The sequence below is a fragment of the Sceloporus occidentalis genome, unplaced genomic scaffold (genome assembly GCF_023333645.1).
Source record: "Sceloporus occidentalis isolate IW3139 unplaced genomic scaffold, rSceOcc1.0.p SCAF_1, whole genome shotgun sequence".
Classification (NCBI taxonomy): domain Eukaryota; kingdom Metazoa; phylum Chordata; class Lepidosauria; order Squamata; family Phrynosomatidae; genus Sceloporus; species Sceloporus occidentalis.
The window spans coordinates 225103591-225124364 of record NW_028316981.1 but is presented as its reverse complement, the minus strand read 5'-3'; the positions used below and the strand labels follow the sequence as shown (position 1 = coordinate 225124364).

The 20774-nt window shown below is 42.2% G+C and overlaps 1 protein-coding gene across 1 annotated transcript; it reads left to right on the top strand.

Moving 5' to 3' along the window:
• Nucleotides 1-1285: 1285 nt before the first annotated feature.
• On the top strand, nucleotides 1286-13461 carry LOC149323566 (leucine-rich repeat-containing protein 58-like). The gene is made up of 4 exons (XM_089489339.1): nucleotides 1286-1810; nucleotides 5289-5417; nucleotides 7937-8214; nucleotides 9840-13461. The coding sequence occupies exons 1-4, from the start codon at nucleotides 1356-1358 to the stop codon at nucleotides 10046-10048; spliced, it is 1071 nt and encodes a 356-aa protein (XP_089345465.1). The 5' UTR covers nucleotides 1286-1355; the 3' UTR covers nucleotides 10049-13461.
• Nucleotides 13462-20774: the final 7313 nt, after the last annotated feature.

Here is a 20774-nt window from a genome sequence, read left to right as displayed (position 1 = left end):
TGACCACAGAGTTGCACTGGAGGACCTAGAGATTCCTAGAGAGGTGTTCTCTCAGCTGAAAAGACATACATGACTATCACACTACCCTCTTATATTGCTGCTATTCTACTTTAACTGTTCTGACTGCCTCCTGTTGCATTTGGAGTTTGTAGTCCAGTGAGGACTAAGACCTCTTTGGTTGAATATCCTAAATGCTTCTGCTTAAACTGCAAATTCCAGAATGCAACAGGAGGCAGCCAGAGCAGTTAAAGTGGAATAACAATGCTTTAAGAGTGTAGTGTGGTCATCATCTCTATATAGGGTTTTTGTTGTGTGCGGTTTTTCCACATTCATGGGAGTCCTGTGACCCTAACCCCAGTGAACGTACTAGAAGTATAGTGTCTAGATCAAGGGAAGTAAAAGTGCCACTCCATTCTGCTCTGGTCAGGCCCCACCTGGAATATTGTGTCCAGTTCTGGGAGCCACAATTCATAAAGGACATTGAGAAACTGGAGTGTGTCCAAAGGAGGGTGACTAAAATGGTGAAGGGTCTGGAAACCATGCCCTATGAGGAATGACTTAGGGAGCTGGGGATGTTTAGCCTGGAGAAAAGAAGGTTAAGAGGTGATATGATAGACCTGTTTAAATATTTGAAGGGATGTCATATTGAGGAGGGAGCAAGCTTGTTTTCTGCTGCTCCAGAGACTAGGACCTGGAGCAATGGATGCAAGCTCCAGGAAAAGAGATTCCACCTCAACATTAGGAGGAACTTCCTGACAGTAAGGGCTGTTCGACAGTAAGAGTGCAGTGGAGTCTCCCTCCTTGGAGGTCTTTAAGCAGAGGCTGGATGGCCATCTGTCAGAGGGGATGCTTTGACTGAGAATTCCTGCATGGCAGCTTGGGATTTCCTGCATGGCAGAATAGTGTTGGACTGGATGGCCCTTGGGTCCTCTTCCCACTCTATGATGACTCCATGTGGAGAGGGAGGAGTGACTACTCCAGAGCGAGGCCTTCCTGTGAAGGAGTGTGTGCCAGGCCTTGACTAGGCCTGACTTGAGAAGCCCTCTGGGCGGCGGCATGACTCCAGCCTCCCTTCAGTCTCAAGAGGGGCGCCTATTGAGCTTATATTTTGTGTGAATAAAGACTATTTCTGCTTGTGTTTATTACTCCATGGAGGCGGGGGAGGAGGAGGAGGAGGAGGATAAAGAGGGAAGGAGGGCTCCATTTTCCTGAGGGAGGCGCTGAGCAGGTTTCACTCGTGTCCCTGCTTAGGCTCCCCCCACAAACTGCGGTGGTCCGGTCCTCCTCAGCGCTAGGCCTCAGCCAGGCCTGAAGGGGAACTCCTCCTCGAGGCCCGAGAGAGGAAGAGGCCAGTAATGGCGGAGGAGCCTGAGCAGGCGGAGGGAGGAGGAGGAGGAGAGGGGCCGCTCTCCCTGCTCCGCTCCCGGGAGCCTTCCTCGCGGCGTCTGGTGGTGCCTTCGTCGTGGCTCTCCCCGCCGGGGTCTCTCCCTTCGGAGCTGGGCGCCTGGTTCCCGGGGCTGGAGGAGCTGGACGTGAGCGGGGCCGGGCTGAGCGCCTTGGGGCCCGAGGTGCTGGGCCTGGGGCGCCTGCACACCTTGCTGGCCAAGAACAACCGCCTGGGCGGCCGGGGCTCCCTCCCGAAGGGGCTGCCCGGGTCCCCGCTGGGCCGCGCCCTCCGCACCCTCAACCTCAGCGGCAACCGCTTCGCCCAGCTCCCCGAGCCCCTCCTCGGCCTCCGCGGCCTCCGCAGCCTCAGCCTCGGCAGCAACCGGCTCCAGAGCATCCCCGCCGCCATCCAGGGGCTCAGCAGGTCGGGCGCCGCGGGATGGGAGCCATGGGGAAGGCAGGCCCCGGGGGAGAGAGAGGGAGAGGGGGACGCTTCGTGGAAGCAGCCCTCGCCCTCCTTTTCCCCAGGGCATGTCCTACACTCCAGCACGGGTGTCCTCCTTTTACTAGGACATGTCCTACATTTCAGTCTTCTGCCCAGGAGGAATTGCAAAACATCCCACATTCAGGTGTCCTCCTTTTTCCCAGGACACGTCCTACATTTCAGTCTTCTGCCCAGCAGGAATTGCAAAACATCCCACATTCAGGTGTCCTCCTTTTTCCCAGGACACGTCCTACATTTCAGTCTTCTGCCCAGGAGGAATTCTCCAATATCCTCCATTCAGGGTGATCAGGTGTCCTCCTTTTTCCCAGGACGTCCTACATTTCAGTCTTCTGCCCAGGAAGAATTGCAAAACATCCCACATTCAGGGGGACCAGGTGTCCTCCTTTTTCCCCAGGACATGTCCTACATTTCAGTCTTCTGCCCAGGAGGAATTCTCCAATATCCTCCATTCAGGTGATCAGATGTCCTCCTTTTTCCAGGATGTGCCCTCCATTTCCATCTTCAGTTCAAGAGGAATACCAAAACGTCCTCTTTTCAGGGTGACCAGTGTCCTGCTTTTCCCTGGACATAGACTACATTTCATTCTTTTGCCCAGGAGGAATTGCAAAATGTCCTCCTTTCCGGGTGATCAGGCATCCAAATGTGCCCCTTTCAGGCTGACCAGGTGCCCTCCACCCCCAGGATAAGTCCTACATTTCCATCTTCTTTCCAGGAGGAATTCCACAATGTCCTCCTTTCTGGGTGACCAGACACATCCTCCTTTTCCAGGACTTGTCCTACAGCTCAACTTGACCAGGAGGAACTGTAGAATATCCTCCATTCAGGGTGATTAGGTGTCCTCCTTTTTCTAGGTCGTGTCCTACATTTCCATCTTCTGTTCAAGAGGAATACCAAAATTTCCTCTTTTCAGGGTGACTAGATATCCTTCCCCCCTCCCCAGGTTACGTCCTACATTTCCACCTTCTGTCCAGGATGAATTCTAGAATGTCCTTCGTTCAAGGAGTCTAGTCCTCTACCTTTTCCCAGGATGTGCCCTACATTTCCAGCTTCTGTCCAGGAAGAAGTGCAAAAACATCCTCCATTCAGGGCGACCAGACACGTCCTACATTTCTAGCTTGTTCCCAGGAGGAATTCCATACCGTCCTCCATTCTGGGTGACCAAGCATCCTCCGTTTCTAAGACACACCCTACCTTTCCACCTTCTGTCCAGGAGGAATCTCAAAATACCTTTCATTCAGGGTAGCCAGGTGTCCTCCCTTTCCAGGACATATCTTACATTTCCGTCTTCTGTCCAAGAGAAATTGCAAAGAAGTCCTCTATTATGGTTGACCAGGGAGTCTCCATTTTCCCCGCCAAGACACATCCTACATTTCAACCTTCTCTCCAGCAGTAACTCCAAAATGTTCTCCATTTTGAGCAGTACTAAGAGGCAGGAACTTATATTAGTGTTTTTAACTTTGATTTGGTCATGTCCGCATTGTTCTCGAAGGCCCTACGTTTTACGACGGCTTGCCCTCCTTGTCATCCCAGGGAGAGCAGACGTCTTCCTTTTCCAGGACATGGCCTACGTTCCTTGTTTCGACCAGGAGGAATCCTAAAACGTCCTCCATTTGGAGCATGATTTAAGAAGCAGGGATTTACACTTTTATGAATGTTTCAAGCTTTGACTTGGTCCTTTCCGACTTATGGCAAACCTGCTTTGAACAAATCTTGTCAAGAAAAACCCTAGACCTCAGGGTTGCCATAAGTTGGAAAGGACTTGAAGGTACACAACAACAACCACAAACACCCTTCCCTTTGCTTTCAGGTGCAAAGTTTTCACTTAGACATGGCTGAGTTTTTCATTTCAAGGCGTTTGCACACATTGATGGAAAATTCCTAACCTCTGTTTATCTCCTGCTTATTTTCCCACAAAACAACCTTGTGAAGAGCAGTCACTTTGACTCCCTGTGATTGGAGAAAGGCAGGATATAAGATAATAATAATAGTAGTAGTAGTAGTAGTAGTGAAGGGGCTTGCCACCGACTCCTTCCTTCTCCTCGGTTTCTGTGGAGATTGTTGGGGTCCACTTCAGGAATAAGCCCATTGGTGGTGCTTCTAGCATTTTGAGAAATGAGGAAAGACAGCAGTCACCATTTGTTAACTCATGTATAGTTGGCCCTCCACATTTGTGGCTTTGACTTTTGCAGATTTGATTATTTGTGGTATTGATTAATATGTTCTCTCTAGGAATCTCTAGGTCCTCCAGCTCAAATCTGCTAGAAGTTGACCATAGAGTTGTGCTGGAGAATCTAGATGTTCCTCAAGAAAACACTTCTCTGGGCATTTGTAGGTCCTCCAACATGATTTTGTCATCAACTTCTGGCAGGTGTTGACCATAGAGTTGCACTGGAGGACCTGGAGATTTCCAGAGAGGTGTCCTCTTGATAAAAATAGTGTTTAACTTGCAGTTTTTCTATATTCACAGGGATCCTTCACCCCTAATGCCAGCTAATGTGGAGGGACCACATAGTCTGGAAAATCAGCATGCAAAGGGATCTTGTAGCTCCTTTGAGACAAGCTGAAATAAAGAAGCTGGTAGCATGAGTTTTCATAGACTTTAGCCTATTTTCTCACATTCATGTTTTTACAAACATGCATCTGAGGAAGTAGATTCAAGTCTATGAAAGGTCATGCTGCCAACTTCTTTCTTTCAGTTAGTCTGAAAGGCGCTACAAGATCCTCCTTTGCATACTTATATATTGCAGTCCTTCAGGAAGAAGGCCTTAATTAGTTTTTGAGTGTATTGTACATACTGAGTAAATATAATAACAATAACAGAACACTTGCATGTCACATTAGAACACCGAGTCAACCCTAAATAGAGCATTTTCCTGCCCAAACAGTGTGGTTGTGAAAAGGTAAATGTGATGATGAGGTCACTGGCAATTTACAATTTTATTTTGTCACACAAAGGAAAGAAATCCCAAAGCCATTTAATTCTAACCTCTGTCAATGCAGGAATCCACAGATGAAGAGGTGATAATCCAACCTCTGTTTAAAAACTTCCAGCAAATCAGAGTCCTTCACTATCAGAAGCATTCTGATTCCACTGTTGAGCAGTTCTTACTGTTAGGAAGGCCCGTTACAGACTGCCAAAATAAAGCTGCTTAAGGTCTCTTTGGAGGTATGCTATTTAAATGATGCATGGGTCCTAAAAGTCCGGAGGTTGCGCCAAAGCCACACTCCATTCCTAAGCACTGGAGTGCAGCTTTGGTGCAGCTTCTGGATTCTTCGGATGCATGCATAATTTAAACAGCATACCTGTTTCCTCTTGCAAAATTATATCTGTTGAGAGAATAGTCTGAGCTGTGAGAAATTACATTTACAAGCTTTGCTTATTACTTTTGTTTTTCAGCTTAGAATTCTTGTATCTTGGAGGAAATTTCATTACTTCAGTTCCACCAGAGTTAGCAAACCTACCATCACTCAGTTACCTTGTCTTGTGTGATAACAAGATACAGAGTATTCCCCCACAGTTAGCACAGTGAGTATTTTATGCTTTTTACTACTTTTGAATGTCTCTCTCACTCTGATCTCCTAAATTCAAGCGGTTGTGAATCTGGTATTTGCTTCAGAAAGCATGTGAGTCTTGGAAGAAGGATGGAAGCTATGTGTTGTTGCTCACAACATAGCGTAGTTCGCTGTGTATCCTTGACAGAGATGAAAACATATCAGAAATTTTGAAACCATGGAAAAAACATCCCCCATTTTTTTTTCAAAAATGAATTTTTTAGAAACATTTAAAAACTGCACCGTTAAAACCACTTTACAGACTGGAAATCATTTTTGTTACTTTAGAAACATAAAAGCCATTATATTTCACTTTGGCATGAAATTGTGTTTGATATATTAAAAGTGCAGTTTTTTTAGAACATAATTACAAATTGAACTTGACTTTTTTTAAAAAAAAATTCACTATAAAGATTGTTACAAGTTCCTGATTTTCTGGTGTATAAGACTACTTTTTAACCCAGGAAAATCTTCTCAAAAGTTGGGGGTCATCTTATACTCCAGGGGTCATCTGATATGGCAGGTGCTGAAACGTCCAAGCTGGACTGAAGAATCTGTGATTGCCGCATATGGTGGGGGGAGCTCAAAAATGGCCGCGGGGTATGGAAAAAAGAACTATGTTTGCACTACTGCTCTGATAGTCTTGGAGACAGGGAGGGCTGGGCAGGCAGGGAGAGCTGACCGATCCAAGCAGGCTTTGTATACAACAAGTTTCCCTGCTAAGTACTTGCATGTCATAAGCATTTGCATTAAAATTACCATATTGAAATCAAATCTGATGTTTTTTAAATTTTTATTTGGTGTGCGTTGGAAGAGGGGTAGTCTTATACAGCGAGTATATCCCAAACTCTATATTTTAACTGGAAAAGTTAGGGGTCGTCTTATACGCCCAGTCGTCTTATACGCCAGAAAATACGGTATAAGGAGCCTCCTTGGTGTTTCCACTTTAAGGATCAGACAAAATCTCCCAAGTGGAACAGGGTAAAGCATCAACATCAACATTAGTAAAGGAGAGAAAATTATTTTGTCTTTACTAGTTCTCCATAGTTCCAAGTGGATATAATGCACTCATATCCATAAAATGAAATTTGAAAAGGAAACCAAGACTACTGTGATCTGCTATTATACATAGTCTTCCACAAAACTCTCCCTCTTATTAAGAGCCTCGACAGACTGGCATCAAAGCCTGGCATGGGGGCAGAGTGGGGGCGTGGTGTCCACACAACGCATGCCCTGACTCCGCCCCATGCAAGCGTGATGCCATGCACCCCACTATAGATAACACAGTGCCAAAGGAGCACTGAAAAGCTGCGGTGCCGGCAGCTATGGCACCCTTACCATCGTGCAAAAAGGAGCTGCTTTTTGCGGTTCCTTTTTGTGCCACAGAAAGACCAGATCAGCCCCAATCTGGCACTGAAAGGGGCAGGCCGCCGCCCTTTAGGAGAAGTCTGTCCAGCTCCATAATTTTTAGAAATGATTTTAGGATAGGAAATATTGGAACATCTTGCATTAAACATTTTATTCATCATTCCTAAAGAACATATTCCATAACAACCCCCCACACCCCAATTTTCTAATAAAACCCATTTTAGAGAAGAAATACACCTTTCCCCCTAAATTCTTCCAGGTCTTCACATCTGTAGTCCTGGGAAGTGTGATTGTTGCAGATTCAGAGCACTTGTACAGCCAAAACAAATTGTGCAGTAATATTGCAATCCATATATCAGTTGTATTGCTTTTGTGTATAAGGAAGTAATCTCTTTAACATGGTAATTATGGATATCTGTTCAGAGAAGAGTTCCACTGTAACTTACTCTAAGGTAAATTGGTATAGGAAGAAGCGTGAGTGATCTGATAAAGCCTTATTGCATTTGGACCAACAGAGGTGTTTCTCATGCTTGTTTTCTTGATATATGTAATGACATGCATATGTAAATGGGAGATCATCACAAATTTGTATTTCCTAAATCAGTAATATACCTTTATATGAGAAGCAATTGTGAGTGTATGGAAATAGTGGGCTTAGTAAAGAAAACATTTCAGAAGGCAGACCAGTCATTGTTCTCTGTGAATGGTTTTCTCCAAAGTATAATTCTAAAAACTAGATTTTTTTTCGAATTTGGTTATGTATTTTGCAGTTCCACATCTTTTTCAGCAGCATTCTCCTCCCTTCCCGGCCCACAATTGCCAAGGGATTTTTTTTCTAGGTAGTTGAGCCATCTTGGGTGAAAATATATATGGACCGTGCCAACTTCAAACTAAGTGTTACTTATTTTGACTATTTTTGTATATTACACCAAGTTGGGGGATTTCATGTCATGAAAGCTACTCACTTCTGGCCATCATGGCTAGTAATTTTATTCGGGATAGGGACTATCCACAAAAATGTACTTTATTGTGCCTTCAAGTTGGTAGCAATAACTCCTTCTAATCCAGAGAGGAAACAAAACTTTTGGCAGTCTTACCTCAGATTTTCATCTCTTTGCTTTCCAGGTTGCATTCATTGCGCTCCCTTAGTCTGCACAATAACCTTTTGACATATCTTCCTCGGGAGATCCTCAATCTTGTGCATCTTGAAGAACTGAGTTTGCGAGGGAATCCTTTGGTTGTGCGATTTGTCCGTGACTTGACCTACAATCCTCCAAGTCTTCAGGAGCTGGCTGGACGCACAATCAAAACCCGTAATGTTCCCTATGTTCCTAGCGATCTCCCTGGGAACCTGCTCCGGTACTTGAGCTTGGCCAGCAATTGCCCCAATCCTAAATGTGGAGGTATGCTCTGTTCCCTGGCCCCTTAGCATCCCCTTTCTCCTGCCTTTCAGTGTACTATCCATGCTGCACAACCCTTCTTTGGGTGCAAGTTGTTAGGTGTCATTGGGGCAAAACAGATGGGCGGTTTGGAGTGGCCTCTGGCCACTGCGCCTGTGATCGAGTCCGGATCAGCCTGGGACTGTGGCGACAGAACAGCCTGCTCTGAAAGCAGGCCACTGTGGTCCCAAATGAGCCACAGGAGCAGATTTTTGCCACTTCTTTTGCTGGCGGCTTTGGGCCACCTTAGGTGGCCTTGGAGCAGCTTTCAGCCGCACTGGGTGTGCATCATCTGTATGCCAGCTCCATAACTGTTGTGTCTTCATGGCATTTAGATTAGCATTCTACAGTCTTTTCATAACACTGAGCCTACAGTCCTGTACATACTTGGGGGTAAGTCCCATTTAAGTCAGTGGGGTTTATTCTGAATAAACATGTGTAGGTTCACAATGTTATTATCTAAATCCAACCTACCAAGAAGACTGGTAACATCCAACAGATGTAATTATTTCTCCTTTCAACATCCTGAGAATTTGGCCCGGTACAGACCACCACTTTGTGCCGGCCTGAGCGCGGACTAGGGTTGTGCAAGGGCTGAGCATTTACATGCTCAGCAACTCCCCCTCGCACCCTGGCCACCATCTTGGCACGTGCCCATACAGATGGAGTACGCCATGATGGTGTCGCTCGTGCGCAGCACTTACATGGCACTGCACATGACAGACGTCATAAGGCTGTGCTGTGGCTCTTATGGCACCCGTTTTAGGGCGCAAATAAGAACCACGTTTCATGGTTGGGGTGTGGTGTGCGGCTGCTACATCCCTAACCCAGGCCATTCAAGGGCAGCATAGAGCCTCTTTGTACAGCCCCTTTGTCTGTTTTCCACATCATACTTAAATCCAATCTACAACATGAGGTCCACTCCAGTTTTGCTTTCCTTCTCCTTCCCCTTCCCCTTCCTCTTTTCCTTTTCTTTCTTTTTTTCTTTTTGGTACATGATTACTTTTTCCTCATCCTGGTGTCTTTTTTAATTATTATTGATTTGTTTATTTCATTTTTATGCCTCCTTTCTGCTAGAAAAGTACCCAAGAGGACTCACAAGATAAAAATATTTTTTAGAACTTGACATTAAAAATTTAAAAACAGTTAAAATCATTGAATTAAAACAATATAAAATTAACACACAGAAAATTCAAGCATAAATAAAACACACACACTCCATATAAAACCACCCTGTCACGATTGCGTTAAAAAGCCTTCCTAAATAATCTATTTCCCTTGTTCCCTATAGGAATGGCTTTGCCGGATCGTAGTGATGTGTATCAATAGCTGGCAACCAGTAATCAGTTTACATTTAAAAAAATATCACCACAACCCTGCAGGTTGAAAGTTACCACAGATTTGTATCAGTTTAGGATGGCCAACAGCCAAGTTCTGAACACCAGGACATGCCTTCTTCTGTTTTAGGTGCATATTAATACCTTATGCCGAAAGAAAGTTAGGGATGTTATCTCTGCAAACAAGTTTTGTTTTCAGTAACAGTTTGAAGCATCTGTTATCTTAGAAACTTTGTCTTTTTTTTTCTATAGGAGTCTATTTTGACAGCTGTGTCCGGCAAATCAAATTTGTTGACTTTTGTGGGAAGTACCGTGTTCCCCTGATGCACTACCTTTGTTCCCCGGAGTGCTCTTCCCCTTGCAGTTCCGCATCTCAGAGTTCCAATTCTCAGAGTGAGTCGGACTCAGAAGACGAAGCCATTGTTGCTGCACGCAGGATGCAAAAGGTTCTTTTGGGCTAGGAAGAGGAAAGGAAAAGACTAGGAGCAAATTGCTTTCAAAAAGGAGTTGTGGAAGCAACTGTGAAGGGGGAATCTTCCAAATCTGAGCTTGGCCTTCTTGCATCTTGTTGCATGTGGAAAATGGATCTGGACAAACAAAGAATTGCTTGGAATTGTGCTTTCTGGGAGGCTACAGGCCCTGCATGCCTTGAGGGAGGAGGAAGCTGGCAAAGGAGCCTTTGTGAAGACACATGCTTCCGGAGAGGTCATTCTAGGCCTCCTAGATATTGCCTGCTAAAAGGGTGCTTGGACCCCTGCACTACTGAGACTGGATATGAAGTGAACTGTTCTTAGTCACTGTGATAAAACAATTAATAATGGAGGGGGTGCAGGGTGGGAGTTCCCCAGTATTATTATTTGCATCTGTCATACTTGAACATTGCTCTCTTTCCTTGCTTCAGATGCTTGATTCCTATCTATTTATTTTAACACATTCCTCGAAAGTACAAAAATCCCACAGATTTTGATACTTTCTTCCTTGTCTGGTTTCAGTGCCTATCACCAGTGTTCTGTTGTAGAAACAGAACTAAGCCTTTCTTTGTGCTATATATTGCTTTGAAATGCATAATTAGTGCCTTATTTGACCTTTGTTCCATTATGACTTTTTATGTATAAACCTTACTAGTTTTTCACTATGTACTTCCAGAAGATTTTTTTTTCATCTGGAGTGATAGTGTAATGAACTAGTAAAATGTAAATTCACTGTTTGTTTATGGCTTGGTTGTTACAGACTTAGGGACCATATTTGTCCCTTTTTATACTGTGGGCAATATTTCTTCAACCAGCATATCTATTTATCATATATTGCAACACTTAGCATAATATGGCTTTGCATTATATAAGTGAAAAGTCAGAGTGGAAACATTTATCAGTGTCTCCAGTATCTCTCCCAATTCCTGCATTACAAAGTATTTTACATTATAGACTTAATCTTCTCTTGTCTTGCTTGGTATGATTTTTTTCAGATATATCTTGCCCTCCTAAAATTGTCCTGCCCAAATGATTCCTTTGCTTCTCTATCAGTGCTAAAGATACTGTCATGTACAACAGGGAGGCAGCTTGCTTCTGCAGGAGATAAAAAATAAAACTTTATCACAAAATCACAGAGAGATGAGAGGTTTTGCCTCTCACTAGAGATGTTAGGCTGGGTAGTGGCAGCCGTACAGCCATATTCCATCCACAGCACTTGTTGTCTTAATAGGTGTATTAATCCAAAGAGAGTGGAAACAACTGTATGCTTTTTTCACACACTTGTCTGTTAGATTGTCTTTGTAGGAAGATCCACAATGACCCTCCACTAGTATCTCACTCCAGTTGGATTGCATTTTTTCAAAAACCTAATCCAGTATTGTGGATTGAGTACTAGGATAGAGTGATATCTGTGCAGTGGAAACACTGTTTTGAGTATGATAATTTCATCTCCCACAACCATGTTACAGAATGGTGGAGACATATAAAAGGGTCTTTTTGCATAAAGCAATTGATGTGAACTGAATTCCACTGTTCTTCTAACAAGGCTTTTAAGAAACAGTTAAGTGAATACATCTGCTATAGTTGTGATCTACAAGCAGTTCTGTCACTATTTCTGCCACTTGTAAAAACTTTCTCTGTTGAATTACCATTGTAGCAGCATGAGTCCATAAAGTCAGCAGAGTGGATGTTGATACGTAATCTTTGTTCTTTACTATACTTTCCTAGCAGTCTGATCCATCTTTAAGTCAAGTCTAGGGAGTCAGATCTTTTTGCACTCCAACTGTATATTGGCTTGGTCAGCATAGTCAGTAGTCAGCGAAAACATGAGTTGTCAACCAGTGACAATTTGAGGTTTGCTTATGCTATAATGCATATTTTTCTGTTGAATATCAGCAGTGAATCTGACCCTTTCTCAATCTCCATTTTCTTTTCTTCATATAACTCTTGCTTTTAACACAGTAAAACCTAGTGCGCTAGTGTTACTTTTAATGATCATCAAATTTTGTAACTTCAGCTATTACGGTAGTTAATGTCAGTTCATTTGCTAAAACTAAAAACAGTAATATACAGACTACTTTTCAAAAGAAATCAACACTTTTTCTATCACAGAATCCTAGGTGTAATCTGATAGTACATTAAAAGAGAAGATTAATTCAGTCTGCTGTCTCTATCTTGAGAGTGACTCTAAATGCAGACCATACAATTACAACCTCTAGCCTAACAAAACATTGCTTTTGCCTGTTTCTTCTGGCCATTTGGGTATTGGGAGCGGTGGAGTGTTATTGTGCTTTAGGTATTATTTAGGATGATGCTGAAGTCTAGCGAATTCAAAATCTTGCAAATAATCTGCCACAGTTTTTCCTAATATTACCAAACTGTGCATTTTGTAGCGCCCCCCCCCAAGCTAACACTTTTGCTTTTTCCAATGTCCATGTCACTTTATTAGTGCTTTTGGTATAGGATTATTTAATGAATGCTGTCAGCCTGAATCACATCCAGTTCCCATTCATTGATGCCTTTTCTGGCTTCTTTGACAATAAGTAACCATGGGAGCTTTGGTCTGTTACAGCAAAAGCAGAGCAGGGCGATTTGGTGGCATCTTACTGGCCGCATGTTTATTTTGTATTCACTCTCATGGACTGTAGCCCACTCCATTAGATGGCTAGGGAAATTGACAGTTTGATAACAATTGGTAATATATACTTTTATTTCTCATTACAAATTTGAGATTATTCTGATCTAGCATTCAAAACTGTTGTCTGTAAACCTTCACTACTTAACAGGCATTTAAGGCTTCATTAAAGCAGTTCTCAAGTACTGTTCATTTTTTTATCTCTTTATAACATGAACGTGCAGAAAGTGCTAAACCTGAATGTGAATAAATCAGTCTGTCTTTCCTGCCATTTCTTTTTTTCCCCCCTGCCGTCTCTTTAGCCAAGAAGAGCAGATGAGACACTTGTAAATGCAAGTTTGGTGCTTTAAGATCAGTTAGGAAACGTTCTAAGAACAAAATATCTGCTTGACTGGAAGCAACTCATACAATTCCCGACACAGATGCTTTTCTCTAGTTAGAATTGGGGTGTTTTTTTGAATCTTTTCCCACTATGCCCTGCTCATTTGAATGGCCTCCCTGGTCTTTTTTGAAAGCTTGTTTGGACTGTTTGGCAAGAGAGAGATCTTGATCCCTTTTAATTTATATTCTAGTTAATAGCAATGAATGTGAAGGATTTAATCCATGGGAAGTAATGAAACTTAATCCTTACAGTACTGCTTTGTTACTTACTTCAAAGAGTTATTGTAATGCCTCTTAATTGTGCCAGGGAGATGTGGTTTTCCTTGCTTGAATGCTCTTAAGACACTTCACAGAGATGTCTCTGGAGTGTAAAATGGGGGGGGGGGGGGGGAGAATAACTTCCATCCTTAAAACTTCTCCATCAGCTGGATGGATTGCTTGCTTGTCTAGCACACTTGATTGCACAGTGAACTTTGATAATGTTGTTTGACTGAATTCTATTATTTAATGTAATCATGTGCCTTATATTTACTTTACAAAGATGCCTTGTAAAACCTTCACTAGATATGTAGAATATTCCTCTACATAAGGAGGTTGTGAACACTAAAAGCATAAAATAATTCACAATTTTTGTATTTGCCTGTTGCATACCATAGAATCGTTGCTTCTGAATGGGTTTGGGTGTGTATATGTTGCAAACTTCTCCCTCCCGATGTATAACCTATGTATAATTTTAAAGTATGTATTTTGTCTTTTCTTGCGGCAGATGTTGACCTGATGTTCCAAGGTTCATCGTTGTTAATAATTGCAAGTTGAGAAGACAGTATTTGTCTTGTTTTGAGAGGATCTCATTGCCCCATCCCAGCCTTGCTTTGAGTTTGAATTAAATTAAATTAAATTAAAGGGCACACACAGCATGCCGTGTTCAAGATGTCGGCTTGGTCTTAGGTTCTACTTCTCCCCAACATATACAAACACTTAGTTCATTTCAATGATAATTAGTTTTATACTGGTTTCTCTGAAATCCTTAATTGACAATCCTATACATACTTACAATGGTTGAATTCAGTGAGGCTTACTCTCAAGCAAGGAAAGCAGCCTATGCCTTACTACCTTTGTGAAGAATAATCTCAGAGTTCTTAATAAACTCAAATATGAAATTGCCAGTTTTACAGCAAAAATATGTTACAAAATTATCCTCCGCCAAAGGACTGGAAATTGGCCAATTTAACACCTGATTTTAAAAAGAAGTTCAGGGGATGTTAGCTTAATAATTTTCCCAGATAAATTGTGGAAAGCACTATTAAAGATAAACTATCCAAGCAGGTAGGATGCAAAAGAACGAGTCCTGCTGAAGAAGAAACAGCCTGGTTTCTGTGAAGCCTTCTCTCATCTTGTAACTGAACAGTCTTGGAAGAAGAGAAGAGGTCCTCTTTTTGGACTAGTAGTTTCAAGCACAGAATAAGGGGAAAATAGTTCTTGCAACTGAATCCCCTCCTGGTTTGCACTGGGACCAGTGTTGTTTTTCAACCTTGCCCATAAGTGACTTTGAACTGGTTGAATTGTGAGGTGACTGAGTTGGCTGACAGCACAAAATTAAAACAAAAAGGAACAGTGAAGACATCTTAAGTGCTATCTCTAAATTGCTGACATTCAAAGTAAGCAAGTGATGGACAAAAATATCCAAATTTCATCTATATGGATATAATCTGGTGGTGAGTGAAGAGAAATGAAATCTTGGGATTAATTCATAAACTTTTGTCCTGTATGAAAAGGAGTATCCCTTTCAGTAGTATTGGTTGGAATAAATAAGGAAGATGTTCAATAAAATTCTTTCTTGCAAGGTTCCCAAGGTCATCTGTCTGTTGTGAAAACAGGAATTTTATTGAAAAACATCGTCTTCCTTATATATCCCAACCAGTGCTATTAGGAGAGATGCTAAATATAGTTTTATCCAACACAACTCTTTTTTTAATCGTCTTGTAATTTGGTATTTTCTCCCATTTTCCATGTATTCATTGGTTTCTTTTGCAAGTGTAGAAGAAATCAGTGGGTGTAGCCTATAATGTTCTTTTAAATGTTGCACAGAATAGTGGTAGCATTTGTTGTTATTATTCTGTTGTTGTTTTTAAGGGGCTTGGAATAAGCTCCTTCATGAAGCTGAAACTAAAGTGCTTGCTGCTAGATTATTTTCTTACTAGATTTATTTTAAAACTGCCCTTTAGTCTTTGAACTTCCGGTAAAATAAATAAGACCAAGGTCTGTTATTACCAAATAAAATAAAACTGATAAGGCCCAGCCAGCAAAACCACTGAATAGCAACAAGGTATAATAAAACAAAATGTTCAGGCAAACAAAACCCTTTTTTAATCTGATGTCAAAAGGACTGCAACGTTAGCACCAAAGGGAAGATATTCTAAGAAAGTAAGATTCCTGTTTGATTATTCTCAGCCTCTGGTCCTCCAGATGTTTTTGACTTCATCTCCCAGATTCCCTCATCATTGGTCGTGCTGGCAAAGGTGCTGAAGTCTAAAACAGCTGGAGGATCAAAAGTTGAGAACCTCTGGACTAAAGGCTTTTCTAGTCAAGTATTCTGTTCACACAGTGGCCAACCAGCTGCCTATGGGAAGCCCATAAGCAGAACACGAGTAAAACTTGTGTTGTACTCACCTTGTGTTCCCAGCAGCTGATAAAGAAGCATACTGTCAAGTTGGCAGCTGAGGCACCACAAAAAGGATTATTTCCCCTTATTATCATATTGTTGATATGACAGTCTACCTCCCTTTTAGGTTTTTCAGTGCAGAGAACCTTAAGTTGTGGATACAGCAAAAACGCAGTGGCACAGACACAGTCAGTGGGATATTGTTAACCATCAGTGGGATGCTGCATGTGTGAGTTGCAATCTACTAAGGACAGGGAAGGCTATATTGGCATACTATTTTCATGGCAAAGAAGTCCAATCTAGTGTACTAGCCATGTCTGTCTGTAGAATCCCTATGTAGAGAGATTTTGTAGCATCTTTGAGACTAAATGAAAAAAAAGTTGGCAGCATGAGCTTTCATAAATGCATCTGAGTAAGTAGGTTCAAGTCAATGAAAGCTCATGCTGCCAACTTCTTTCTTTCAGTTAGTCTCAGAGGTGCTGCAAGATCGCTTTATATACTAGTGAACTAAATCATTTTTCAAAAGAACCCTTTCTATAGAAGTGGTAAGAGTAGCAATACCAGGCCTCAACACTACTTTAGTACAAGATTAGTATCAGGCCTTGACAGTAATTTTGTACTGAAGGTTCGATCTTCAGGCAAAGGTATTGGGCGTCTGAAGAGCAACATATTTTAATAATCCCAAATTAAACAGAAAACAAGCAAAAAACCAAAACCGTATTCCATTTCAAAGCGATAAGTCCCCTTTTCTCAAAATAGCTTCAAACGGTCATGGATGACAAAAGGTGCATCTACACTGTAGAAATAATGCAGTTTGACGCCACTTTAACTGGCACGGCTCCTATAGAATCCTGGGACTTGTAGTTTTATGAGGCACCAGTACTCTGGCAGAAATGGCTGCAGACTTCACAAAACTACAAATCCCAGGATGTTATAGGATGGAGCTACAACACTCCGCATTGGCAAAATAAAGTGGCTTCAACCCAATTTGAATCCTACCTGTTCAGATGACACACGACACAAAACTGGGTAGAGCCCAACATGAAGCTGCGCTCTGGTGCTAAAACCCAGAGCAAAAAGCAGCCTTGATACTCCATCTTGACATGGAAAATGCGCATCATTATACCAGCATATAAACAGCAAGGCATTCAGGAAAACCAAGGCAGTGTATGGAAGTGGTCAAGTATGCGCCCTGGCATTGGTGAGATGCAGCCGCCAGAGACATTATGTGCTGTGTTTTTTTCATTTGAGCATACTTCACATGATGGCCAGCTGCACCACTGACGGGTAGCGCCATTGACTTGTCACACCCCATGATAAAAAAGTACGGCAAGCATGAAAGGTTGGCAATAATGCAATGGATGTAATTAAAACCTACATGAGCCAGACAGTCCAACGGGGGGCATGGGGTAAAGGAGACATGTACAGAGGGGTGCCTCCATAATTGTGCTTTGTCAATGTGTCACTGGGTGCACTGATGTACCATATGGGTGACGTTTTTTGTGGGTTTTTCAGGCTATGTGCTCATGTTCCAGAAGAGTTTCTTCCTGACTTTTCACCAGCATATGGGTGAAGTGTTGCCTGTGGGACTGTGTGACCAATCAACATGGAGCATCCACTGGGAAGGCAGCTGAGCGGGAAGAGGGAGGTAATTCTGGTCTCATGTGGTGTGTTTGTACAGTGGTGCGCATGTATGGTGGGAAAACAAAAAAACAAAAACAAAAAAACAAGAGGTTTGGCTTGATGCCATGTGGTGTGGATTACCTGTGGGACTGCTTTGAGAACAGGCCCTGTGGACAGCATAGTTTCCAACTGGTTCAGCAAGAACTCCCATGATATTCTTGCAAACAAGCTAGTAAAATGTGGGCCAGACAATGCAAATGTTACATGGATTTGTAATTGGTTGACTAGCTGAACCCAAAGGGTGCTCAACAATGGCACCTTTTCATCCAGGGGCCAGTGCTATTCAACATCTTTATCAATGACTTGGATGACAGAATTGGAAGCATACCCATCAAATAGTGTTCTTGAAGAACGTCTATAAACTGAGTGAGCGGGCGAGCAACAAAACGGCAAAGGAAGTTAAATTATGTATAGGGATAGCTCTGTTGGCTCTAAATTATTTTTATTTTTGAAAATTTTCTTTTAAAATAGCACATTTTACCAAATTTTCACTTTAATCGCATGTAACTATGTATATGTAAACACATTTCTTCTCTGCATATGATACTGCAATTTAAAGGTATAATTTTAATTTTTCTAGTTGTTTATGTCACAACGATTTATGAGTAAATACCATCAGACACAACTAGGCAATCTTGTCAACCTTTACCATATTGGTACAAAAACATTACTATGGATTCTGTATGGGTGTAGTATGGGGAGATGTCAATGGTGGGGGTGACACCATGAGTTGCCATACTGGGTGACACCAACCCTTCCCATTAATGGGAAGGCATACACTTGCATGTTTTCTTTAAAGAAGGTTGTTGGTCTGTGCACTGGCTGCCCACCCATTAAAAAATATAAGAAGATGACTATGATTCTATGATGCTATGATTCTAAGACTGACTGGACCCAGCTTCTGGTCCTGTCTGTCCTTGGTGAGTGAAAAGGCCTGAAGTCCTGAGGGGAGGGAAGGGGAATACAAAGCCAGGCTTTCCTTGGATCAACACAATTGCTGACAGTTCGGGGTGTTTGGGGTGGAAAGAAGAATTGTGTGTTTGAAGGGGAAAGGCAATATGGTACTCAAATGGTACTCAAATAATGCAATTTTTAAAAAATGTAATAATAATAATAATAATTTGTTTTATTTATATACCGCTATTCCAAAGATCATAGCGGTGAACAGCAAGTAAGCTAATTTGCCCCCAACAGTCTGGGTACTCATTTTAGCGACCTCGGAAGGATGCAAGCCTGAGTCGAGCTTGGGCCCTTTTGCTGGTCTTGAACTCACAACCTTGTGGTTTCGAGTGAATGGCTGCAGTACAGGCATTTAACCACTGCGCCACCAGGGCTCCATAAGCTACGTTTGCACCCTTCTGGAAATCAATAAAATAAATAGCGTCAAATACATTGCTGTCTGAATCTTATGGAAACAAGTGTCTTGCTTGCAACATAATTTTGTTTATGACACACTATGGCCTTGCAACCACTGCTCCTCGAAATGTAATATGCATTCACCACCATTAGCTTGATCAATGTTGCAACCCCTGAGGGATGTAACATAGAGTTTACCCCTTGGGATGATGGCATGTGACTGGAGTTTGACCAGCTGTGGCTAAAAAGGTATCCATTGAATGCCTGGTTGCCTACATAAATATGGCATAAATATGTTAATTCTCTGGCTAGTGTTGTGTTCCTGACTGAGGTATTTGGCGAATGAACCTGCATGCCACAAGATACAAAAACCTTGCCATTTTGAAATTTTAGTTCCCCCTTATAGTACAAGGGGAGTCTACAAAGTTTTACGTTTTCCATGTGGATGAAGAAGTAGCGGGCCTGCTTATCAAAATTGCAGATGACACCAAATTAGGAGGAGTAGCTAATACCTCCGGTGAAAGGATCAAAATTCAAAATGACTTGAATAGATTAGAAAGCTGGGCCAAAACTAACAAAATGAATTGCAACACGGAGAAATGTAAGGTACTGCACTTAGGCAGAAAAAATGAAATGCATAGCTATAGGACGGGGGGACACCTGACTTAAGAAGACAATATGTGAAGGGGATCTAGGAGTCCTAGTAGACCACAAATCGAACATGAGTCAATAGTGTGATGCGGCAGCTAAAAAGCCCAATATGATTCTAAGCTGTATCAATGGAAGTATAGTGTCTAGATCAAGGGAAGTAATAGTGCCACTCTATTCTGCTTTGGTCAGGCCTCACCTTGAATAATACTGTGTCCAGTTCTGGGCACCACGATTCAAAAAGGATGTTGCAAAGCTGGAGCGTGTCCAAAGGAGGGCGACCAAAATGGTGAAGGGTCTGGAAACCATAAAACCTTATGAGGAACGACTGAGGGAGCTGGGGATGTTTAGCCTGGAGAAGAGAAGGTTAAGAGATGATATGATAGCCCTGTTTAAATATTTGAAGGGATGTCATGTTGAGGATGGAGCAAGCTTGTTTTCTGCTCCTCCAGAGAATAGGACTCAGAGCAATGGATTAAAGCTACAGGAAAAGAGATTCCACCTCAACATTAGGAGGAACTTCCTGACAGTAACAGCTGTTCAACAGAAGAAGATGATGCTTTGGAGAGTGATGGAGTCTCCTTTTTTGGAGATTTTTAAGCAAAGGTTGTCAGGGGTCCTTTGATTGTGAGTTCCTGCATGGCAAAAGTGGGTTGGACTGGATGGCCCTTGAGGTCTCTTCCAACTCTATGATTCTATGATTCTATGTTTCAGCAATGTGAAAGGTCTCTCAACAATACAAAAGTTGAACTCCTTCTTGAATATGCAGCTAATGTGCCAGTAAGAGGATCTGAACATCTGTGTGTCTTGGAGCAGTAGCTGCTGTTAAATATTTCAGTAGATGCTCCTGCTCAGACGACTGTAAAGGACTGATCAAATTTCTCAATACTAATGCAACTGACTGGTTCATGACCTATTTGGCTTGTATAAAACAAAGCAAGAGTTTTGACTATTCAGCCCTAATAGCAAACAGTTAAAAGTGCAGATGGACAGATGAATGGGGTGAGCATATGATTATGACTCTGGGAAAACATGTTTTCCTCTAAGTCAATAATAAAATATGTAATGGAAATAATTATTCACTGTACTGGAAAATGGGGAATAGAAAACTGACCACATGTAAAACTTGTGTAGCAGTTGTTAAAGCTTCGTAGAAGTTGAAAAGGAGGAGGGAGGTTGTATGACAAGAAAGCAAGATTTTCTTACAACTTTAAACTCATAGAGTTGCGTTACAATATAGTCTCAGCAAGGAACCTTTTTTTTTTTCTTCATTTGTGTGAAAGAAGTTTTAGAAATCCAGCTTACTGCTTGCTTCGAGGACCTGGCCTAAATACCCAAAGGCAACAGATCCC

Bases quoted from the DNA above. Each gene is read 5' to 3' on its own strand.
- LOC149323566 (XM_089489339.1), top strand. From the start codon at position 1,356: ATGGCGGAGGAGCCTGAGCAGGCGGAGGGAGGAGGAGGAGGAGAGGGG. The intron at 5,418-7,936 runs GTGAGTATTTTA...TTTGCTTTCCAG, and splicing joins ATTCCCCCACAGTTAGCACA to GTTGCATTCATTGCGCTCCC. The intron at 8,215-9,839 runs GTATGCTCTGTT...TTTTTTCTATAG, and splicing joins CCCCAATCCTAAATGTGGAG to GAGTCTATTTTGACAGCTGT.